Source organism: Xiphias gladius, chromosome 22 (genome assembly GCF_016859285.1).
Source record: "Xiphias gladius isolate SHS-SW01 ecotype Sanya breed wild chromosome 22, ASM1685928v1, whole genome shotgun sequence".
Classification (NCBI taxonomy): Eukaryota; Metazoa; Chordata; class Actinopteri; order Istiophoriformes; family Xiphiidae; genus Xiphias; species Xiphias gladius.
The window spans coordinates 22,852,599-22,878,748 of record NC_053421.1 but is presented as its reverse complement, the minus strand read 5'-3'; the positions used below and the strand labels follow the sequence as shown (position 1 = coordinate 22,878,748).

At 40.4% G+C, this 26,150-nt stretch overlaps 1 protein-coding gene across 2 annotated transcripts in view; it reads right to left on the bottom strand.

Annotated features, from left to right (window-relative positions):
• LOC120783578 (protein argonaute-3) overlaps window positions 1–26,011 on the bottom strand; it is a 31,917-nt gene extending 5,906 nt beyond the window's left edge. Inside the window, exons 1-11 of one of the 2 annotated variants that reach the window (XM_040116636.1) lie at window positions 25,234–26,011; window positions 11,425–11,596; window positions 10,960–11,080; window positions 10,491–10,699; window positions 9,496–9,632; window positions 5,244–5,378; window positions 4,977–5,064; window positions 4,528–4,675; window positions 4,161–4,280; window positions 1,318–1,461; window positions 209–342 (exon numbers count right to left, since the gene is read on the bottom strand). In XM_040116636.1, the coding sequence (XP_039972570.1) occupies window positions 209–342; window positions 1,318–1,461; window positions 4,161–4,280; window positions 4,528–4,675; window positions 4,977–5,064; window positions 5,244–5,378; window positions 9,496–9,632; window positions 10,491–10,699; window positions 10,960–11,080; window positions 11,425–11,596; window positions 25,234–25,252 (1,427 nt within the window). In that variant the 5' untranslated portion in view covers window positions 25,253–26,011. The remainder of the gene's footprint in view (window positions 1–208; window positions 343–1,317; window positions 1,462–4,160; window positions 4,281–4,527; window positions 4,676–4,976; window positions 5,065–5,243; window positions 5,379–9,495; window positions 9,633–10,490; window positions 10,700–10,959; window positions 11,081–11,424; window positions 11,597–25,233) is intronic. The other variant, XM_040116637.1, reaches the window with a different exon arrangement.
• Window positions 26,012–26,150: the final 139 nt, after the last annotated feature.

Sequence of the window (26,150 nt, the reverse complement as noted above, 5' to 3'; positions counted from 1 at the left end):
GTACACAAATAATATCATTTCCAACATAATTACAGTGAGAAAGGCAAAACTGGTAAGTGGTTTGAATAGCAATCTAATGAACGTCTTTTAAACTATCACAGATATACTCATCACCGCATGCACAGTGGTCACAGAATCTCAGAGAAGATTGTATGAAAATGTTACAGGAAAAAAAAAAAAAAAAAAAAACTTGAGTAAATAATCATACTTTAGGATTTCTTCCCGACACTGCCTCTGTGTGGCAAAGCAGGCAATGGCCCACATCTTGATCTCCACCCCGGTATGGAACTGCTTCCCTCTCATGTCCCACACCCCGTGGCTGGGCGTGGCTACAGTGCGGTTCTGAAACAACATCGCAGTCTCACCACATATACTCATGATTATGTGGGCAAAAACTCACATTCGTACTATTCATACAGACTCACACTTGAGTAGGCAGACAACACAAGTGTGCACGCACTCACATACATACACTTCTATTTTCTAAAAAAACCCCAACAGAACCACACACACTCGTCATCCACACCCAAAATGTAATCACACTCGTTTTTCTACACAAATTCAGGCTCCGAGAAGAAAAATAAAATCACTCCAAGAAACATGCATTTGCAAAAAGGCTCAGTTCTCATCAGAGAAACATTACCTTTCAAGTCAAATAACAAATATCAAGTGGTTTTGATGTGAACCTTGAATGTTGTTGCAAAAAGCTAGTGTGATGCACCGTGTGATGGGATATAGAGTATGTAAACTGTGTGTCATGCTCAGCGTAGTGTACATAATGGTATCATCGTTCTCTGTAATACACACAGGAAATGTTCAATAATACAGGTGTGTCTCCTCAAAGAAGATAAACAGACAGATGTTAATCAACACTATGGTTGAGTCTCAATACAACTAAGAGGTTTCTTTCGGAAACCTCTTAAACCCATTTCTAAGTTTAATAATGAAGACTAACATTAGGCAATGCTAGTAAGTTTTTGGCTCCATCTTCCATAATGATCTATAGATCAAAAGCTATCCAATCATGATCTAAGTATTCTTTTTTATTCAAAATAACCCTTGCGGCAGATGGACAAAGTGTTTCCTGTCCTGTTTGAAACTGATAAAGCAATCGCCTTTATTTTTTATTTTTAAGGTGGAATCAAATTTTGCACTATCGAGACTCAACCACAAAAAATAAGCCAAAAAGACTGACACCATGAAGTTCAAACAGAAGCCAGTGAGTTAGTTCCCCTCAGAGACAGTGGAATAAAGCTGAGGAAGGGGAGAGCGTGTCAAACAAACAGAGAGAATGGGCGTGATTTAAAGGAAGGGTACCATAAAGTGCTCTGTGCTCACCCTGCCGCCGTACTGCAGCATGGGGGCGGGTAGCACTCGCCCCGTCACGTGGGCCATCTCGTCGCGCACCTTGAACTGGAATTCCTGCACAAATGGGTCGGCCTCGTAGTTGGCACTACGCACCTGCAAGGAAGACGGGTGGGAAAATTGGTCAGGCTAAGGCAGTTGATGATAGCATGAGTGAAGAACCCTGCAGTGCTAAGAGGTAATATTATACAGTTATGTGTTCTACTGTGGCTTCATTTAATCAATCACTCGTGGCTTGTTATGGTTACAGGAATAGTTTGAGATTGTTGGAAAAAATCTTATTTGCTTTTCTTGCCGAGAATTAGATGAGAAGAGCAAAAACACTCTCCTATCCGTCTTATCCGTTAGTATTTGGTTATGGCCAGCAGCTGGTTAGCTTAGCCTAGCATAAAGCCTGGAAACGGGGGGAAACAGCTAGCTTGGCTCAGTCCATAGTTAACAAAATCTGATTACCAGAGCCTCTTAGGCTCACTAATTAACATGTTATTATGTCATTTGTTTATTCTATTTTTTATATTCACATTGTTTATTCTGTGTATATTTAAAAAAAAAAGCCAAACAAGCTATTAGTTTTCAGTCTTTATGCGAAGCACTAGCTAAATTTGATTGAGTTGTTGTGAATTACCAGTGTAGACAATTATTGTCGAGTGTTGTAAAGTAGGACAGAACTTGTATATTGTGACACAGCTCTGAGTTCTCTTAAGAATGAGGCCAAAGTGCAGCAGTAGTTCAGTGGGTATTATATTAAAAAAATGTGATCTCTACAATTCTTGCCGCTGTCCCAAGTGCTTATGCTATCATGGTTTTAGTCCTATGCTTTTTACCCTAATGAGGCATTGGTTTTCTCTGGTGTATGTATGGGTATTTCTTTCCTTTTATACTTTTTTATACAATTTTTCTCTCTTGCAGTTAGCATTTTTATTGTTTCTATTATTTTCTAGTATGTTAGTGGATAGAAAGAAAAAAAAAAAAAAAAAAAAAAAAAAAAAAAAAAATCGAATGAGAAATTGGTGACATGCCACAGAATGTCAGGTGTCAGCACCCTAATACAAAAAGACTGCAAACAGTGTATATGATAAGACCAGCTGGCTACATTTCCAAATTCATTAAAGAATTCATTATGTTGTCCTGACAACCACGGCTTATCTGCTTGTTTTATCCTCTTCTGCCTCTCAACCTATGCTATTCTACCCACACTGCCCTGTCAGTTTCAAGCAACGGTACATCTAAATGAAAATGCCACTACAATGATGTCTACAATGTTTTCCTGTAAGAAAGTCCATTGCCACCACAAGTCATTTTGTTCCTGAGTGAAGAGACAGAGAGATGATGTTTAATATGGTAACAACAGGTACCAAATGCGCATTGCTCATCTGATGGTGGTCAGAGGCAGTCGGTGTACAGTCTGTCAATCTCTCCATAAGCTGCAGACACTGCAGCAGCCTCACACATTTAAGTTGTTACGACTCTGGCATTTTGTTGACCCTAGGTAGACTTGCCTTGTAGTTGTCAAATGCAATGGACAAACACACCGATATACCTCTGTTACCAATATAAAATGAGAATCTGGTTGAGGTGATTACAAAACAAGCAATTAGGATATCAATGCATAGCAACACAGGCATTTCATAAAACTGTTGTGGGGTGCTGTCCAAACTGAACATCCTTAAATCAATGTTAATGGTTACATGTTAAAATATTCTATGATTTTATTATATCATATATTGTTCTGGATACAGGGATTTTCTTTCCCTGAATTTAGCCTCCCAGGTAACATTTTGTCTTGGGCAGTGTCCACACCTGCCGCCTTCACTAGGACCGCGACACCATGACCCCTAACAATAGCTCTAACTTTTGACCTCTAAAATCTAAACCTAAACATCTGAATGATGGCGCGTTTGTGGCACTGCACAGCATGAAATTATGCTCTGCTTGATAGACACATTTCGATGGAGAAATCCGGATAGCGTGTAAAGCACAAATATTATTGGTTTTTTTTTTTGTTCGACTCACTATATTTTAACATCTGTAAAAAAAATAAAAATAAAAAAAAACCCATCAAGATTGAACCAAATGGATTTTCAATTGCCCTTTCATTCAAAAACAAAACCAAAAAAAATATTTTTGTCAATATGGAAATAAATAAATATCACTACCTTAAATTTATAGTATGCTGATGCTGAAGGAATGATTGGCGACTTCAGCATTAAAAAACAGGTTACTTATTATTTTACGGGTCCGTAAATTCCAATTTATCTCCAAATAATCTCATTAGAAGTTTCCTGGAAAGATCCATATAATTTAGCACTAATTACAGTTAGAGAGTGATCAATGGGGCACTTCCAGTTATTTATAAATACTAAGCTAGCATAAATTTTTAAGGTCAGCAGGTCAGCAGGTGAGCTAAACATGCAAAATGTGTCTACAAACTAACATACAATTCTGCATAAATGAAGGAAAAAAAATTCAAATGATAAATGGATGAGTAATAAATAATCCTTGGGGTTTAAATTAAGCAATTTCTTTCATTGAAATTCTTACAGAAGTCAACAATAAATTCAACAACTAACTGAACAAACTAAAACTAAAGTCTCAAAACTTTGTTTATTCTTTTCTTGTGATTAGTGCCAAATTAGATGGTTCTTTACAGGAAACCTTCAAGAAATTATTAGGAAATAACAGACCTGTAAAATAAAGTGTTACCAATATCACTTAATGTCATTTCAGCATTTAAACATGTTGTCTGTGACAGTGATAAAAGAGACGTTGATTCACCAGGTGTCTCCACAACTCACCAGCCTGCTGATCTCCTCTTGTCTGTCGGGTGCGGACCGAGCTGTGGCTTTGATCATAGTGGAGGTCTGATTATCTGTCAGCTTCTTGATGCATCGTTGACCAGCTACAATGTTACAGACCTGCAAGGAAACAAAGGCAAAAGTTTGAACAAAGCCTTGGAACATGCATCATTGTAGTTATTATTTAGCCAGCAAAAGATTTTCTGGAAAAAGCTTTTCTGCAGCTGCCCTGCTTCGTATTTATACAGCTGATACACAGACACACCTGTAAGCTGTCCAGTACCCCTCAGTTTTCATCATTATTGTAGTTATGTTTAATATAAGACCCCATAACAAAGAGAAATAACAGAGAAATGACTTCTCTCACCTCCAGGGGCAGGTAGGTGTGCTTTTGCTCCTGGCCCACCTGCAGGCAGGGCAAATGTGGGTACTTAAGCTGCAGGTTGTACTTCTCCCTGAAGTACTGGGCTACAGTACGCTCTACCGTCTGACCGTTTTCCAACTGTAGAGGAAACCTGCAGAGAAAAACCAGCATACTATGTCAACACCATATTTCTACATGGCACATTGGAATAGATATGGTTCATTCCTTTTGATGTCTGTATGGTGATGTGGTATTTTTATATGGATGACAAACACAGAAGATCAGCAGCCACACAGGCACTTCATTAATGAATGACTAACGTTGACCGCATGGCTGTTGGATGAGTCAGCCATTATTTGGTTTTTTTGGTGGTGACTGGTGTTCACATCCTCTATGGACCGCGTGCCCCGCCCCCAACCCATCGACACACTCCGCCCAGAAGACTGACTCACGTTTGATGGCTGGCAGGCCGACGGGTCACGTTGCAGACACGGTACTTCCTCCGCATGGTTCCACAGTGTGTCACCTCCACCTTCAAACCTGGTGAATAATATGAAGTGTTGGAGTAGCATTAAGGATGTATCTGTGTGTGACTGGCTGGGACATATGTTTTCACCGTTCCTGTTCAAACCATCCCCCGCCCGCCCACATGATGCATTTTTATCATCTGTTTTAACTCTTTCTCAAATACAGGCACACTTGAGATCCCCCAGTTTCACCTTTGATTTCTTTGGTGAATTTGACCCGGTGCGAGTCTGTGAGAGGGCGAGGCTGCTCGTCTATGTTGTGGATGTCCAGCACTTCACACATGAACTGGATGACAGGCTGGGCCTTGTAGAAAGCGGTGGCAGACACTGCAAGATAAAACAAGGATGAAAGTCATTTAAAAAAAAAAAAAAACTGCTATGCTATCACACAACACTGAACAACAACTTGATCTGTAATGTAACAATACTACACCACTGGCTACAGTTAAATCATAGCTAAACATTTAAATAGCATTACAAAGATTACTGGGCACTTTGTTTGTCTATATTATGTTTTGAAAATTAAAGGTGGCCCGACAATTTCAAAAGACCAATTTGGAGTGGCATAACAGACGCCCTTTGAAGCTAAACACAGACGTTAATGGTTGCAGGCAGACTCAACTGATTAAATCATATGGAATGCTCATCTCTGCAGTGCTCATTTCAAAACAGGGAAGGTTTCCTCCGACTGTTTATCGCACAAAAAGGCAAAATCAATGATATCGCTAATAATGATAAATTAGTTACTGCAGCAACCACAAAGCTGGTATTTTCAGTGGGCTGTTTCATAATGGTAAACACCATTGACCAACGTTACCAAAATTAGCGTGTAAGCAGAAGTAGCATGTAAACACACCAAATTGCTCTTAGACAGTTTAGCTATATCATCAGTCAGTATGAATGCAAGCATTTAATGAATGAATGGAGCATACGGTAAAATTACGTCTGTGATATAGCATTTACTTTACACTATTACTGATCACAAACTTAGCTAAGCCTTGTGACCACATTATAACATTGGTGTTACAACATAATGACTGAGGATGTCTTACAGAGAGGCATTCCAAAAAGTCTAGACTTTGTTCTCTCATTGTTCACTTATTCAAAGCAGAGTCAATGTATGAAAGCTTAAAAAAAAAAAAAAAATGGACAGGTAACCTTGTCCCCTGATTTGCTATCATTTTACCTTACCAAACGGTGATACTATACCTTATCTAATATTTCTTGGTCGTTATTTGTTTTCGGTATAGGTTCAATAGGAAGTGAAAGAGGACAGAAGCTATCAGCTAGTCCTCTCTGGCTGCCACATCAAGTTCTTTCCCTGCAGCTCAAGGGTCCTCCACTATGGAACCAAGCTTTTGAGTTGGGTGCGCATAATGTGACCCTTTCCACTCTTCAATTAGTCCTTTCACCTTAAGTATGTAGGTGCACTCCACTGGTCTAACATTTATCCATCTCTGTATATTTAAATGTTCAATGTTGCACTAGATGAACACCTGCATGTCAAAATGCTGAAAATTATTCATTAATAATAGTAGCATGGTGAATCCTTTTTGGCAAAAGTATGAAGTTTTCTCACCACGCATACTATCATCTGTCTCACTCAGATGAAAAAGATGCAATGATCCCTCAAGCCATCTACAGTGAAATCAAAAGTCCAGCATGGCCAGCTTCTGATAAAGTTTGTCAACTTATGCACAAAATGCAGCGCACTCAGAGAGAAGAGTGAGCAGCTGAAGGAGGCACTTGGAAGCAGGAGCGTTTCTTTTAGCTCAATCAGAAACAAAGCTGGGTTTTTCCATAAAGAACACGAAGATGTCTGGCCACTGTAACTTTGGCCATTTAGTTGGATCCTTGACCCATTGACACGAAAGTGAGTACCAGTCAGGAAACCTCACCCCGTTGCCATGGGTTAGCCTATTAGTGTAGGACAACTGTCTTCTGTTGGCAAACCATTAAAATATTTGGAGAGGGTCTCTGGATGATCCATATTCCTAAATTTTAAATTGACACCTGACACCGCTAACTGTCACTTTTTGCCATGAGTTCGTTTCTGCCCACAAAACAAGTCGTTGCCGTTTACAAACACAAATAAAGGTCTATAATGCTTTTCAGCAGTTTATAACTCCTTCATAAGTCCATATCTTCTAAATGGTAGCTACTTTGTAATGTTCAGACAACCAAATGATACCCAGCTTCAATTAACAAAAGCAATGCATGATTACCAGATGAACTGTAACATAGGGATGGAATGCAATGTCGCTATTATGAAACTCTTACGAGGCTTATCACATAATGGTTGTATAATTAGCCCACCATGCAAAATAAATGTAGCAGGAACACTGACTGAACACATGAAGTGCAATTCATGCAGTGCAAAATCTGTGGTCTGTGGAGAGTCTCCTGTTGTCAAGTGTAGGCAGGTTCCCTTTGTTCTGATACACTACTTTACCTCAATAAATGGAAAGACTGACGCACTGAAAAATTTAAATACGATAGGTAAGACAACATCAGACAGATATTACAATCTAGAGGAGACAAGAACAGGTGTGACAAAACACAAAGAAGATCAAAAGAAATTTAAAAATGGGCATATAGAGATGAAGAGGTCCCGGTGTTGAGGTTGAAGAAGTTGTTGACGGTTAATGTGGCTCAGCTGCCGTGATGTAATAAGCCCCTCTCTGACTACACCTATGCATGATGCCTAACAAGAAGGCTAATGGCCGCGCAATCTTACACCGTAAGACATGAGAGCCTTTGACTACCGACAGGAAGTGACGTCGCTTGAGGTGTATTTTCATTTCTGTGTGTGCAGAAATAACTCTGAGTCAGTCATGTAAATGTAAAATTGAAAGGTGTCATTTCTCTGTAATTACAATTGTTTGCGCTTTTTGATCTCCATGATACTGAGTGCAGAAGGCAGAATTTGTTGCAGTTGCAGTACATGATGCCTTGCTGAAGAGTCAGAAAACAAATGTTTTGCAAACACTTGGCGTTCTATTTTGTTGTTGGAGAGCAGACAAGGGACTTGAGGTGGCAATTGATTTCCAAGGATGAGAGGGCGGGAAAATGAGACAAAAGAGAGAATAGGAGAGTTGAGAGGGTAAGACTCACATAGAGAAGCTTCAGGCACTTGGAGCAAACAAAAGCTGTCTCAAGGAAATGTTCCACACATCTACCCTCCTGACCCCAGCAACACCCACCAGTCTAACCCATGTAGGCACAACCACAACCACACAGAACCACACTCACACACACACAACCACAACGGCGTGCGCAAAAGCTGCCCTGTCTCCACAGCAACCAACTAGTCAGTTTCATTCCAGCCAAGAACTCACCTTCCTCCAAGCTCCTCACTCACACGCACACACACACACACACACACACACACACACACACACACACACACACACACACACACACACACACACACACACACACACACACACACACAAACACTTTCTCTCTTGTCAGCAGCAGAGCCTTGGTCTCCATCAACCTCCTACAGTGTGCATATGGCAAAACATATTCTCCACCACCCTGTCTGTCACATATTTTCCACAAATAATAACAGATTGAAATTGTAACTCACTATTACAGGTCATCAAACAGAGTTTATCTGCTGACAAGGGCCCAAGCTCAAGCCAATTACCAAACTAGATCTTCAGTTTGTATCCAAAAAACTGGTTCTCAGCCAGCAGAGCTGCCTCCATCCTGACTAATATAAATATAAAATATAATAATAATATAAATATACTGGTCTAAAACTAAATAACCTGTGATCTCAGACGAGCAGTAACATCACCAAGTAAAACCAAAACAAGCCGTAAGTAAAGTTTCAAATTTGATTTGATGAAAAAATTGCCAAAATGGTAAATGGACCGCATTTATATAACGCTTTTCTAGTCTTATGGACTAGTGAAAGCACTTTCCACTACTGCCACATTCACACACACACACACACACACACACACACACACACACACACACACACACACACACGATACATCTGGGGCAATTTAGGGTTCACTATCTTATCTATAACTTTCTCATGAGCATGTCACTGTCACATTAAATTTATGTTAAATAAAAACTAATACATTTTCTCAAACATAACATCCCTGAAAGTAAATTTGTCATGCACAAATCTCTAAAAATAGCTTGTATCATGGAGGCTCCATGTCAATCTAACTTAACTGTTAAATTATTAAAATCTCATTTCCCCAGCTGTGACCGAGGAACAGAGAAAACAATTTCTGTGTGACTGAACAAGAAGACAGTTTTATTTTCCTTTTTTTAAACCAAAGACTGAATCACAAAGAAAACATTGTCAAAACTAATATATATTGGAATATTTTGAAATATGGACTGCTGTATTACAAAACATACTAACTACTGTGTTTGAGTCAGTAAACAATAAAAACAGCTGTCGTTTGGTTCTCACCATCAATGTTAAGCATCATCTTCCACATGGCGGGCCGCACAGATTGATGGAAGCCAAACCAAACCTCCCTCCCACCTCCTAGGGGATGGTCATAGCCCTCCGGAGCTGAGAAGAAGGATCGACCCACCGGAGTGTACCTTGATGGAGCAAAGTAACAATTATAAGAAAAGGGCCGAAAGAAAAAAGAGATGAAAAAGAAATGGTAGGTGAAAACAATCAAAAGGTCATGAAAATTTTAAAGACAAGAAGAAAAGGAGGAGACCATGGGCCAAATAGGAAACGGCGCAGGAGATGAAAGGATACGTAAGCTTAGTTGACACTTCATGAATTGAGAATTTAGGTCAATATGTGTTATGAATTGTCACATTCAGCTGCTCTTCAATATGGCCTGAAACTACACGAGTGAAATAAGAGCGGTGACACTGCCTGGATCCATCAACCTCTTACTCTGCCCAGGAGGCACATTAATAATTGTACAAAAGCAACACTTTTCTCAGTGATTCCTGCACTGAGATTGTCTCAAGATGTCAATGTAATACTGGGATCCTAGCACCTGCAAGCAGAGCCAATATAAGGTGTCGATATAACCACTTTTTAATAATGCTTTGAAACAGATTTTCATTAAAGCACTGGTGATATTATGTTCAACTGTGCTCTTGCTAGGACTTAGGAAAGTGATATTGACTGGAAGACAGTACGAGGTCAAGTATGGCGCTTCGAGAGAGCCAATATAAGCTGTGTTTGATTTCCGTTGGGATCCGAGTTCTGATATTGGTGCCACTTTGACAAAACAAATATATAGTATTTGCTATGAGTACAAGAGGGATCATTTTTTACAATGTGTTTGATTTTTCTATCTTTTGACTTTATGTTTGATGACTGAAGAAGGAGGTGGGGAAAGTAGGTAAGGATAAATAGGAAATTTTCTTGATGTGGTAAGCAACTTCTGAACCTTTATGGAAAAAAAAGGCCAAATAAAAACATCAACTGCTCACTTCATGGAGGGCAGGTGTCGCAGGACTACGTCCACTGCGTGTACAGGGTTGGTGCTGATGGGCTTGTCCAGCTCCAGAGGCTCAGGCATGCTGCGGCCAGTCAGCACCTCGTGGAGCATGTGCCAGCTGACCAGAGACACAAATTTGATGGAAACTTTGAAGGGACGATCCTTCCCTCCCTCACCTGGTAGAGTGACATCCAGGTCCACCTATGGGGGAAAGGAAAAAGAGAGGGCGAGACAGCACAGAGAAGGTTAGATTATTTAATGAAGGGAGGTTTCACGTGGTGGTTGTTAATGTTTTATGTATTTGTATATGTGCTTGAAGGGTGCATGTGTGCGGGCGGGCTATGTGTGAGTACTCTAACTACAACATGTTTCAGTTAGGTTTGTGAGTATGTATATATCACACATGGTGTGCATGCATTCAGGAGGTGCTGAGGAGAGGCAGTATGATTTTTCTAGCTCACCCCTGTAGGTGCCACAGGCAGTGGGTTGGCTGTATACAGGCTCTTCTTTCCATCATAGACCGGCCTGCGATCCCCAAAGATTGTCACCTTGAAGTGCTGCACCATAGAGTCAACCACCTCCCTGCACAACACAGCCAGACTTTCAGTTTTACTGTATCTAGTAAAGTCCAGACATCTTTAAGATTTCATTAAGAATCCTTAAACTGTCAAATGAACAATCATCATCACACAAATGATTAGTGAAAACATCTGTGAATCAAAGTGTCACAGATTAAACCCAAACAATATCTCATGCGTCCATCAGCCCCATTTATCCTTTGGCAAGACACTGCAACCCTATGTGCTCACTCACTGCAAGCTGCTCTATATTAGATATTAGCTAAGTGCCTATTTCTAAATGTAAATACTATATCAGAGAAAGGTGTGGGAGAAGTTTCAAGATAGTAACCAGAAGTTCCATCCTACCTGTTGACTCGCCGTGGACACTTGTCAGGCTTGATATCCACCTCGTAGAGGTAGACATCCATCTTGGGGATCTCCACCTGGAAGCAGTTGGCCAGCAGCTTGATTGGCTTCCCCATGGTGCCATAGCCAGGCCGCCGAGGCATGGAGAACAGGGACTGGGCCCCAACGGCTCCTGAAAGTAAAACAAGGAGGAGAGGATAAATGGAAAGAATACTCAGCGTGGATCATTCAGGGTCAGCATGTGCAGAATGTATGTACACAAGTCATGTTGTATTAAACAAACTGTCATTACTGACAGATAATAATTTATCAAAGATACTGAAATATGGTACAGTACAGTACATACATTTTTAATGGTCTATTAGTTTGTATATTTGATACATTACTTTAAATTGGAGTTTAACATTTTTTTGTATTTGTGTTATCTTTATAGTTATCTGTAACTCAATTCCCAGTGAATTTTACTGGTTTAATTTTCTGATAAGTTATAATGTTCTGCCTCAGTACATACAATTAAATAGCAAAATTTGAGGTATCCTTTCCAAAACAATATGCTTATGTTCGGTTGGCTAACTAGGAACTAATAAAGTGTTATACAAAGTTAGAACTGAATGATTTAAAAAGGTACTTTACTACTTTTCTGTCTTAAAACTACCCTGTCAGTGGTTTGTTAGACACTGTAACAAGGTAACAAGTGGCTGGTGGCGGAAAAAAATATACAGTGAAATTCCAAAATGTCAAGATAAGTTGCTGTTTAGCGGAAACACCAAGAATAAACACAACTGACTGACATTTTAAACATTATACAACACAAACATACACACCCACCACATTCTCAATAAAAGTTTAACACTTCTATGCAGTGGCACTTTATTTTGATCTGATATACTGAGAAAAGTACAGAGATTATATAAAAAGTATCAGGGGAATGAATCTGGTTTCAAAATGAACAATACACGCCCATTAAGAAAAAACACAGCCAGGATTATAAACACCCTGACACATGCTTGAGCATTTCATGGCGCACAAAGTCTAAAGCAAAAAAACTGCAGGTTACACATGGACCGACGTGTATTCTGAAAACACACGTGACTCAGGTGCATTGACCATGTACTGTACGCAGTATCTCACACAGGAATTGCCTGGATCGGCAAATGAAGCTTTCTTGATGGCAATAGAAGAAATTTATGATGCAAGATACAGCAGTTCTGCCTTCCAAATAATGCCAAATAATGTCGCTGTCGCATTTAAAGAAACAATACAACAGATGGAAAATGTGACTCTTACACAGGGTTTCCACTTAAGCTTTTTAATTTCACTGTGGTGGAAATAAAAGATCTGGCCCTCCAAGATGAATGATTTGAAACTGACAGAAAAATGACATTCTACTTACATTTCAGATGCTCTAACTTCTAATACTGTGTAGACAATTATCTTGATAATATTTCATGACAGGATTTTATGATTTGATTTATGACCAGTAGGCAAAAGTCAATTCATAATGATTCAACTAAAAAATAAATTTGCTCACACACTAGCTCTTAGAATTGCTCTACAATAGACCAATAAAGTGCAACATTAAAGACTGTTAACTGTATAGGGCTACTCACAACAGAACATGCGCTTGACAATCTACGTATTAGTTTACACAGTTCTCACATTTGTTCTAAAATGTGATATTACTATGCACGCGCACGCACACACACACACACACACACACACACACACACACACACACACACACACACTCAAACAAAAACCATGAGATTCCGTACATATGAGTCACTTTGATCCAGAAACAGTGAGTTCTGTTCAACTTAACGTGCCACTCTCATGTCAGTGCTACATTTGGGTCTGCTGAGGCCTGCCCTCCACATCACACATAAAGAGAGAGAACTGATGGCTTTGCTAACGTGCCAATACAATGTCTAGATTGTCAGATATTACCATCCGTTTTGCTATTGTTATCCAACAACCATCATTACACAAAAACTCAGATGTGACTCATCCATTTGCCTGGCAAGTTTTGCTTTCTATATGCCCCCCCTAAAGCCCCCACGGCCTTTTTTCAGTTTTATTCAAATGTCTCATTCTGTCTCCACAACCGTAGTGATCTCCACTCTCAACCAAAAAACTGCCCAAAAATGCGTCATTGATAAATGAGAGTCATGGTTGAGTGTGATTCATCACTGATTTGACTCATAGGGCTCACATGTGTGGGTGATGTTGGTATTGAGGGCCCTGCTGAGGGGAAGTTCATAGAAACCTCCCCATAACAGAACAGAAACATTCTGTGAGGTGACAGCAGACAACATGAGCAACCCTGTTTGTTTACAGTCAGAAAGCGTTCGAAGTATGCTTTTTCCACCCTGCTCCGTTTTTTCTGTCTCTCCTCTGGTGGGCTGTGAAGTTGAGGCTAACAGGGTTGATGGAGGGTGAAGGCCTCATGTTTGAAATAGACTGCTGGGATAAAATGATGAAAAAGACAGGAAAGTCTGGAATTCCTACCACGGCTGTCCCTCTCACACAAAACTATGTGCACACAAACTTTTGTAATGGTAATTCCCCTGGGGCCCTCGGTGAAACTTGTGAGGTTAGCCCGATTTCACCCATACAAGAGCGACGAAAAGAAGGACAACTGATATTCTGGTAAGTCTTCGTTAAGGCTATGGAAATATGGTTATTTACCATGGAGTGTGACTTCAGGGAATTACAGGACAGAACTCGCTCAAGATGTCCGTGCAAACTTCAAGGGGGTCTTCCATTACTGAGAGCACTTTTTTCTGTGCTGTGATGGTCCTGGTGAAGTTGGAAAGTAGGAGGAGAATAGCAGGGAGTGGCAGGATTAGAGAGTGGGCAGGGTTGGTGTTTTCAGGCTTTTATTTGCCTCTCAGTATTGGCTTCAATTCAGCATGAGTCACAGAGCCTCCATGGGCAGAGAAACACACATTAGAGCATCCTGCATCTGGACTAAAAGTGGATGAATTACTGTAGTAATGAGAGGGTCTTACAGCGAGAAAAAAAGAGAACTTTATAAAAAAAATAAAAAATAAAAAAACAAAACAAAAAAAAAACAGAGTTTTGGTATTCCATCCACATGTGCACATACATAAACATACACAGCCACTTGGTTTCATTTTTGTATGAAGCCCACACACAGAGACACACAGCAAGTTGTTGCTGTGGTATTGCACATATACACTGAAAGAATGAACTCTTATTTCCCACATTATACAGAGAGTTGCTACAAATTATTCCTGACACAGCACAATCTCCAAGGCCAAACCTCCAAAAAGGGCCTGATCGCACAGACTAACCTACCACCAGTCGTCATGATTTTTTTGTTGGCTTGGTGGCTATCTAACCAGATGCAAACAGGCATCAAAACAAGCAAGTTGTGTAGATCTAATCAAAACACTGCTCCCTCACCATGATATTTGGCTATTTGGCTGCTTCTGCATTCTTTGGCTTCCTGTGAATCCTGCAGATTTTCTACAGACCTTTAGGTGATTCTGTCACTTGCAGCAATGGTTTGAGACATTGTGAGGCTGGTATATTTAGGTTGCAAAGAGACTATTCATATATCTCCAAGGACAAATGTCTCTCCATCTGGTGAAATGTTACAGAAATTTTAAAAATTAGTAAGATGTGACGTACTTATTTACATAGGGCGTTTTTTTCTTTAATGTAGTACAGTTTGATTTTCTTTTTGAAATCAGAATATAGAAGCCAGTCAACCAGCAGCTTAAGAAAAGAGCAAAGTACTTCAGTCTTAAGCTTCTTTAGGCATAAGTAGATCTCTCCGATAGTCACTCAATGCGACCACCAATAAAGGGGAAACTTTTAGAGGTCGTGCAGTAATTACCCAGCAGACCGATTATACAAATACTTTCAAATCAATAGGCATGTAGAACAGAAAACCAAATGTTCAAGACATGTTATTGGTATTTTTATGTATGACTAAGACTTTGCTTTAAAATGGCCATTCTCTGGGGTTGTTAGGTGTGTGTAGGGATAGGAATCTGGTTCCTGTTGAGAACTGGTTCCAACTTCTCCAAACCATCTGAAGCGTATGCCTCCGAGTTTATCAATACCTTTTATCGATACCGGCATGTTTTTTTGACAGTTGCGCGTTGTAAAACAATGATGTCAAACTCGTGTGTCTACGCTGCTGGAAACTTGCCAGAAGAAGAAGTCATGGCAGACAGGAGGAAACGGTCCAAAGCGTTGCTTCATTTCACGAAGAAAGACAGTTGTGAATGACAGTTGTATTGTCTGTAAAATGGTAATTTCACATAAGGGTGGAAACATCAGCAATATGCTGAAACATGTTTTTTTGAAACATGGGTTTAAATGCCAGGAATGCCATTTATTTGACAATCTACGTATGAGAGCCACTGCTTCCCAGCTGAGGAGCATGTCTGTTACCGAGGGTAAATATCCTGTTATAATAACAACACTAGGGCCACGCACGCAGGCTTAGCAGATTTTTTTCTTTGCCTAAGAAAACTTAAATGAAAACGAATGTTGTACAAATGTTCTCCCATTTCAACCATTTTAGATGACAGCAGACAGACTGTTGTAGCTCACTTGCATGCCCTGTTTCGACTGTTCCTACAAAGTGTGCAAACTCAAGAGATAATAAAACAGTTGCGTTGACGCTGACAACGTGCGTAGGCCTACTTTTATTCCACACAGGAAATTAAATCAGGAATTGTGAAGGGAATCGATTAAAAAAAAAACGGACCGACAAACAGAATCGATAATGGTATTGGTATCAATAAAATCTTATCAATTCTCATCCCCTGGTGTGTGGGAAGCTGTAACCTGTTACAACCTGTAACACACAATGATGATTTCATGAGTTCACAAGAACATCAGCTTACTGCAAGACTAAATAAAGAATATTACTTAAGAACTTGTCGGGGATCGATGACCTTTTCTTCTGGTAGGTGAAGTATTATACTTGGCTACAACAAATAGTGAAAACTCACCCACAAAACTACACAGACACATGAAAGGCTTATTGACTCTTTGTACAGTAATTGTAAGGGTTCAAGGAAACTCCCCCTTGTTGAGATGAAAAATGCTGCACTGTGTGTTTGTGCGTGCACTTTCAGATAATTACAGGAAGGACATCCTTCAACAAACAGAAGACAGAAGATTTAATCCTCCTCCTATCTATAAGTATAAGTATGTTTCTCATTTCCTGAGCCTGTACATTCAGACAGTAAGAGATGACAAAAGGTGGGAAAGCCCCTCTTGACCATGAATAAAATCTACAATTAGTGTATTTTAGTGAAAACGAAACAACTATGTAGTATGTGGATCGTGCTGAAAGAGTAGCTTAGGTGTTTTTGTCACCTTTTATATTGTGAAGCAAACGATTCATTCTATAAACTAGGCTTAGTGCTGGATTATTACATAGGCTGTTTACTGAAGATGTGCAATAGCCATTTAAGATTCTGTCACTAACAGGCTGCAATCAGAAATTCTTTCTTCAAATCAAACTTTCATATTTTTAAATTTCTTTCCATTTACTGCCACTGAAATATTAACTGTTATAGAGAGTTCTAAAAATAATTCTTAGGCCCAAAGGCAGTGTGGGGTTTACTTTAAGAGTGGAATTAACAATTAATACGAGGGAGGCACAATCACAGGTAATGTTAATTTCAATGAAACTGTGTTCATGAATGTAAGTTATGTCCTTCATTAAGTATTTAGTCTAATTATTTCTTCTTGTCGGAGCCAAATATAGTACTTTCAGATATAGCAGATATTCTTACTGAAACAGAATGAAATATGTTAATGTTGCTGATTATCTACAAACTATAAAATGATGTGTCAACCAAAATCTATGATTTAATAAGCTTACAGTCTGCAGGCTTAAAAAATAGCTCTTAAATGTTGGTAGTTTCCTTTTTTAGTGAACGGTGGTCAGCTTGAATTTATGTCACTTGCAATGTACTCCAAAAGTAACATGGTTTTATGGCAGAAATACAGTATCAAAACTACGCCTACGAGTCCCGCAACATAATCCACTTTTCCGCCGTCCATCAGCATGCCCAATATGCTCCAGACACTCATATTTTTGCCAAAATTTTGCTGAACACACAGCTTCAGTTTTGTGCTTGTGTACTGAGTTCATTCTGTGTGCCGCTTGTGTGGTTAGCTGGCAACCCCTACATTTGGTAATAATCTGACACTTTTTGTTGTCAGTTCAGTTTTACACAAGTCAACGGGCTAGGTGAAAAGCTGCAGGCACCTTTTGCAGTTTAAGCAAACCTCAATCTTTCACCATATATATGTACGCAACACAATAATCGAGGTTAGAAATGCTTTTTCTGCGCCACTGTTCCTGAAGGTAGCTGTTTCTTATTAAAGTTTATTGTCAGTATTTTTCTAAATTTCTTCAATTTGATCCAAGTCCAGCTCCGGCACAGTCATGCATCTATAGTATAATAATAATAATAATAATAATATAATAAAAATCTATTACACTAATAGTACAAGTCTCATTCTCTTCTCCAAGATTGATCCATTCTTTATTTGTCACATCAGGACCGAATAGATCAAAATGCAAATCCATTGTAAAAGCAGGTAGTAACATTAAATAAAGTTCCCCTGCTGGTTTCTTTGTATCAATGGAAAGTGTTTGGAGAGCACAGGGACAGAATTTAGTTCATTAATTGTAAACAAAGCTGCGCGATAAGCCAGCTAGAGAGTCACACGTGCTACAATGTGATTGTACAGATGGAATAAATAAAAACAAACAATTATTATATAAACACCAATAATTGTGATCCCTTTCTTAATAATTAATATTTTGCAGAAACATCTCAGCAATGTGAACTCGTTCCACTCTGCTGCTTTGCAACACAACACAGTCACACTGTACACAGTGGGCTGGGATCCAGAATAACTGGATAGTGAGAAGTTAGGCTCACATCCAGTCCCTGCTAACCCCCTCAGCCACATCCCCCCACTACACAAACGTCCACGCTGCGAACTACTGCACATGTCCACACACATACAGGCCCACACACCAACACACACATACACACACAATACAGCTGTTGTGTTTCTAATCCAGAGAGGCCTGAGCTGTGGGAACAGGGCAAGTGCTCAGTGGCGAGGCACAATGGCGTCAGTCATAGGAGGCAGAAACTAGAAACACACACGGACGCACGCACAGGCGTACACAGAAAGACTGATAGCTGGTTAGGAAGGATTGATGCAAGTAACACAAAGTCAGACTCCTCCCATAATCAACTTCCAGAGTGTTGCATCTGGCAACTATGGGAGTCAATGCCACTCTCTGCCGCAGATAAACACCAGCAGGAAGCCTCATACTGACAAGCTGGGTTAGGGTTAGTCACAACAACATGCAAAAATGTTGACATCACCCTCAGGACAAACCTGAGGCTGAGTGAGAGTGAAGGATTGTACATGACGGAAATATTTTCAGTGGGACTGACAGTATACAACAAAACTGTGTACAACCCTGGTCAATATCACTAACATTTTAAATAATTACAAATCCCGTCCATTCAATACAGTTCTATTTGTTTTTAGCCAAAACCCAAGAGGAATGAAGCCAATTGATTTAAAAAACAGAAATGTCTGACTAGTTAAACTATAATGAAAGGTCCATATTAAAGAACCAACTGCAAAAAAATGTCAGTACATGCTTCATAAGTAAGATTCCATTTATGTGTTTTTTCTCCAACATAAAACAATCTGTTTTGTTACTTGTTATGGCACTTCCTTACCATGTTGTATTTGACAAAAACCAAGGAAAAACGGACGAAGCTGCGCTGTCCTCGGGTTATTTTATAACCTTGTTCATGCAATTAGCCTGAAGTGAAAATCACAGGTGTACTCAAAGTAAAAAAACTACACACATTTTCACACACACACAAAGTACTAGCTCTGTTAAATTGACCAGGAGATTCTACTCGAGCAGGGTAAATGGAGCCTTCTGTCCTCTCAGTCTTGCTAGTCCAGCCTGAGTGGAACAGTGGACAGTGAACAGGGGCTGTTGACTTTCTATGTTGACTTGGGCATGTCAACTGCTCTGCTAATCTGCAAGTTTACATGTGCTCTAATAAATTAATTAGAACCAAAGCAAGTAATCAGATTATTGCAAAATGCCATGTCAGAATCTCAACCAGGACATTAAAAGCTCAGTTTGCCAAAATTATTTGCCATGTTCATAATGTTCAAAATGAGCATCAACATGTCTTTCCTGAGACAGTGTCCCTGTTTTTTGGACAGTCTTCATCCCTGGCTACATACAGTTTTCACTTCCACGCAAGATATAGTTCCAAAAATTGTTAATTTTAATTCTTCAGCTGGTTTTCTATGACACACTGAGTTTTATTTATTACAACTATATGCAAAAGCACCACCAATTGGAATGCAGAAGAGACAAGAAACAGAACTCTGAAAGCTGTGTGAAGCAAACGCATGAAAGCAACTTATTCTCTGTCTTTCGATTTGATGGTATCGACAAAATCAAGTAGTGCTCTTACTGTGGGCAAAGTGCAATTATTTTTTGGAAAAATGGCAGTTGCTCATCCTGGCTTATTAACGTATTGACAGATGGATGAAAAGAAACCTCTTGTTTTTGTTTGTTGCTGTTAAAACTTTGTATCCTAAACATGAGTACATATATGGCTACTTTTTTTAAAATTAAAATCAGCTGCGAAGCATTTAAATCAAGATCTTCAATTACATAAAAATGTACCTCTAACTTATCTGGTAGAAAGTTACTGATTGGGCCTTTAAATGTGAAATAATGTATTTACTATTAAACTGTATTAACAACCCTCATTTTGAGACTGTAGGGAATACTGATGAGAGATATTTGCACAAATCCGTCTCTCCGCCACTGATAAACAGACGGGTTTCTGTCTGTCCTGTAGTGAGCCCCCCAACAGAACACACAGACCTCCCCATCCAATTCCCACTCTTCCTGTCCATAACCTCCCCCTAAAATGGTTCTCTTTCAGCTCCCCCAAAAACAGATCTCAGGAAGGGGGAAGGTAGAGGGAGGAGGAGGTGGAAAAGAGGCATGGTCTGGCTGCTCCGGCTTCTGATCTCTGTGACACATCCCAACCTTCAGCCTTTCCCCCTCTCCTCCTCCTACTCACAGTCCTCTGTATCCCTCCTTCTTCCCCACACACACTCCATCCCTTGAATTTTCCCTCTGTCTACACAGCCCACTTGTAGGAGTTTGCTGTCAGCTCCAAACTCTGACAACAGCATGTGTCAGCCAACAGAGCTGGCAGAGATATTGCTTGTAGATATATGTGTCTACACACCACACAGACACAGAACACATGAATAAGACTTCTTAGTGAACATGAGAAAGACATATTCCAAACAGGGCCATAGGATTCACAATATAATATAAAAATGACTGATGTACTTATTGGTATATACTTTGTTCCAATGCATAAAACTACACTGAAAGTACTTGGCTGAAAAAGGATATTTTCTTTCTATTAAAAAGGGACATGTACGCGTAGGCCAGAAAGCAGGAAAAAACATGGAGAATGATGATATATCAGTGGAAAGTTAACATCTAGCAGCACCTGCCTGCGTTAGATTTAGGCGTCATTTTGAATTTTACAGTTTAAAAGACAAACCAAACCTTCATTGTCTAAAATATTTGTAAATACTGTCATGTCAAAGTTACTTTTTGTGGTAGTAAAACCAGAAGGCATATCTGGCTCAACACAAAAAGAAATGAGAACGACAAAAAGAAGTAAACTGTTACTTTACTAATAATTCAAAAATATACACAATAGAAGGAACACTGCCTTGGTTGTTTAACTTATAATACTTAATATCACTAACAGAATTAATCAACTGTCTGAAAAAAATAAAAAAAAAGACCAAAATTGACAAAACAAATAATAAGAAATGACAGAAGCTCAATACTAAAAATGATCTCAAACTGAGACTCAAGTATTGTATCAGCAGCTCTCTGCAGATTCTGGTTCCTACTACTTATTTTGATTGATAGAATATTATTACCAACATTAGCCCGATCTAATTCCAATTATCACATATGATCTGATAGAAAAAATAAAGGGACATGAAAAAAAATCTAAGAGGAGTCAATAGGACGGGTTTTTAATTATCTTAAGTAAAATAAAACCAAGGCTAAATCTCCCTGATATAATGAGCACAAAGAGCAATGGCAAACTGCTTTTTCCATAGAAACCTACAACAATATGCCAATAGGTAGCCTTATGGGTGGCTTGGGTTGCGGACGGGGGTAGTCTATTGTGAATGGGCTGCTTGAATGAACGGAGTATTATGGGGAGAGACTGCAAATCAAGTACTAAGCCCTCCCTCAAAGCCTACCCCACTGTCTGTACAAAATCCACAGAGAACCGGCATACAAGGAGAATGACAGGGAAAGCAGAGATTCCCACTGAGGCACAGGGAGGGAAATAGAAGCAGGGGGGTGGTAACTGTCTGCGAATCAAAAAAAGAGCGGGAACACCGAAGTGAAAGAAAGAAAGGGGGTACAAAATGGGGAGAGAGACTGGCAGACGATCTCCTCAAAAATACTCGAGATGTTGTACATGAAACTACTACCATTCCCCATAAGTGTTGTGTTAATGGACAGCAAAACCCACGTCCACGAGGGCTTCTTTTCATACCAAGCTGAGTCATCTCTAGCCAATTCAAATCCCACCTGGTTACAAAGTGGAGTGTGACAGGTGGAGGGTGACGGAGCCCCCCCTGCTGTACTGTATCAGCCATCTCACTGTCTTCCAGTAAGCCACATCCCCCAATATGGAACGTACATTTATGTTGTTGTCGCCAGCGTAACAGGTTTCCGTGATGATAAGAAAAACCTTGGCTCATGTATAGTCGATGTTCACAGGTTAACCAAGTATTCTGCTAAGCTGGCAGAGGAGTACCTTGATATGAGCGGCAAAGTGATTAATAGAATAGTTTGACATTTTGGGGTATACGATTATTCCCTTTCTTGCCAAGAGCTAGATGAGAAGATCAATACCACTCTTATGCCTATAAGATAAATATGAAGCTACAACCAGCAGATGGTTAGCTTAGCTTAACATAAAGACTGGAAATGGGGAAACAGCTAGCCTGGCTCTCTCCAGAGGTAACAAAATCTGCCTCTCAGCTACTTCAAAGCTCTCTAATTAACATGTTGTATCTTGTTTGTCATCCCTGTGAGGTTGCTAGATATCCAGCAGAGACGCCAGGAAGTTACTATGCCCGGCCAAGAAATAGTCAACCACATAACTCCCGGTAAAACCACAACCTGATGTTTTTACACCAGGGTTTTTTGTACATGTTAAAAAATAAAGAGAAATAGTGTTAATTGGTGAACATTAGGGGTCCTGCTAGCCAGGCTAGCAGTTTTTCCCTTTTCCAGTCTTTCCTTTAAATGCTTCCTGCCGCTGAAACCAGCATGACCTACCAATATTAGGTAAGATTGATTTCAATTATTAGGATTCCAGATATATTAACAATGCTACGTCCTTAATTTCAAATCTCTGACTAGTTCTGGCTTTGCAACTCAACCACAATGTAACATCACATCAACATCATGTGACAAGCTGTTTGTGGGCATACCACAGGGTTAGCACATCAAAATGAATTTGATAAGCTTAAGGTTCGGAGGCCTTGCACTCATTATATCTCTAGTGCTAATCTCTCCAGAGCCATGGTTTCCATTCCACATGTGCTGCTGGTTAGACCACTAGTGGGGAGAAGAGTAACTGTCAGTATCTAAGCGGGCCGTGCAATTAAATTGCATTTTGTCACGCCAATTTCCAGGCCACTGGCTGATTGATGGAGGAGTCTCCTTTTAATCATTCACCCAGACATAGGGCTCACTGGTTGGCCTGTGGTGGTTAGTGATATGAGATTGTGAAATATCAAGACCCCAAAGCGAATTACAAGGACAAGCCACAAAATAACATGGTAAAATGTGCCTCTGTCTGACTGTATTACTGTATTTACGTCTTACAAAGTGAGAGCACCCACCACACTCCTTAATTCACTTAATGTAAGGCTGGCTAGCAGCATACTTCACATGAAATTGCATTTTATATGTTCTCGGACTGCTATGGAATACTGTGCTGCAAGCAAACACCAATACACTCCTGTCCAGTCCCCAGGTCTTTTTTTTTTTTTTTTTTTTTTTTAAATGGCATCCATGCAGAGTGAGGAGCTTGAGAGTTATGGTGGAAGGAAGCAGACACAATTCAAGGTCCTAAAAAAAGAAGTTGAAATAGAAACATCATAAAACTACCATACTGCAGCTATAGGAGTAAAATGAAAATAATAGGTTGAACCTACTCAAAGAATACTAACCAAATCTGTTGCTTTCTCTTCATCATTTTGTCTGTAAGAAAACGCTTAATTTAATGTAATTCATAGTATACTGTGATCTTAACTCGCACACTTGCCCCAACGCTGACACCTAGCTGTTTTAGTCTGTTTGACATTACTGTAGGTGCTCGGTTACTGGGAAAACACCTCAGGGTCCCTTATGCGACCAACACTGGGAAGTGTCCCAACTGAAAAGAGCCGAGATACTAATGAGACAGTAGGCAGCATAGACGGATCTCCTCTTGAGGAGGAGGGAGTGGGTTATGTACTGACTGCTGTATCATGTGTCACTGGCTGATCAAGACTACCTGGTATTCGTTTATGGTCACATAAGTGGAAAGCTTCCGTTACATCTGAGACAAAGCTAGGCAGTTTGAACTGTTTAACTGCCACTGCGACCAAGAAAGAGATAGTTTACTGGCCATGGGCAAGGTTGACAAGTTTTTTCACCCGGACAGGAATTTTAGAATTTTAGACAGGAATTTTCAAGGTTGCATGAGGTCACTGCTCCAGATAAACATATTCAATAACAAGGCTATTATTAGGTTAAGCAAATATGTAAGCTAAACCTCACAGGCTTAAGTTGAAGCTAATTTGCACCAAAAACAATCAAGTATCCTGTCAGTATTCTTAACAAAAACACTGCCTTCCTTCTCGCTATGTAGGAATTATAAAACAGCTTTGGCTGCATGTTATATGCACAAAGCATTGACATGGCAAAATAGGCTAAATCTCAGAGTGTAGGTACTGTGGGACAAGGCCACAGCACCTACACTCTGCTGCTGCTAAATACAGTATGTTAAGGTCGGTGTTAGGTCAGTGGGTGACCCTGGCCTGGGAGCCTTGAAAGGACAGGGAGCTCATCCTCTGTCACAAGTTCTCAGGTGACTAGCCATGCTAGGTTTGGTTGGAACATCTAATTTGTCAAGATGAGAATTAAAATCCATTAAAATGGAATAGCTTAATAGTGTGGGGACGATGCAGGGGAATACCAGACACTAACCTCAGCCCCTGTTTAATAAAGCCCACACACCTGGCTGATGTTTCTGATGAGTAAGACAGAACTAACTCCTCAGCGCACTTGGGGAGTGACTTATAAATCGATAATACGAGCCAAATATTTTACTTTTGAGTTCAAAGAAGAAGACGAATTCAGTTTCGCATGACTGGAGGAGTTATTCAGTGAAATAATTTCTACTCTGGCACATGTTTGGGCAAATTGACAATAGAAGATGAGAACCTCCCTGGTTATAGTCACACACCGTCAAGCGTCACCCTTGGATGTCAAGCACAGGAGTAACCCAACCGTCCCGGCGTTTCATCTCACTGGCTAGTACAATCCCCAGGAAAGGTTACTTCCACTGACACATTTACTGTACAAAAGCCAACAGTTTAGTAAAGAAACGTTACGGAATGATTTACCTGTAGTTCCGATTTCCATTCATGAGGTCCCTGCCCGGATCACTTCCCGGATCACAGATGTCAAACGTTTGGGACTCTTGCTCCGTTCAATCCGGTGTCTCCTTCGGCAGTGCACTGCCTCTGCAGCACTGAGTGGCCGAGAACCCTGGTCTCTGTTAGCACCCCTCCCTGCCGACTGTCAAAAGGGGCCCTTCGGTACGGTCGTTTCGCCGGCCCGCGGGTTTTCGGCGTCCCCGCACACTGCCGTTCGCACACTGTCAACGTATCCAATCGGATTTCACTGCCACGGCGAAACCTAGTGGTTCCTCGACGCGACGCTGTGGCAGTGAAAACCTGCTAGTTAGCCAAGGTAGCTCGCTAGCCAGGCTCAGGAAAGTGGCTGGAAAGGACGACAGGAGCTGTCAGGATATCATCACAGCGGGGTCACTGAGTCCAAATGAATTCCTACAGATAGCTGAACGTCAACAGAAACCACATAAATCCGTAACCACGGCACAACGAGCGTCGGGGTAGCTACAGTAATTAGCTAGCTGGCTAGCTCGGCTGTTGGATAGTTGGAATTCTGACAGACGACGGCTACATATATCTCGTTAAAAACGGCCGCCGACACGGCCCCGCTCCTCAGGCACCGTATCCCAACGACGTCGTCTTCTGTGGTTCGTGTCCCAGTGCCAAAATAAGGCTGTCAACAACGGGCTGTATCCGCCGACAAGTGTCGAGATTTTCAGTCTGGTTGACAGATCAACTCTGCTGGGCTTCGGCAAGCCAGCTAAATATGGTGAAGTTGCCTTCTGACACCGACAGGAAGAGGTGGGCTCTGTGGTGTCACCAGACGTCAGAACAATCAACTCCGCCCTTACCCAAAGGTAACCCCTGCGTTTACACCACTATTAATAAATGACTGGATCAGAGATGTT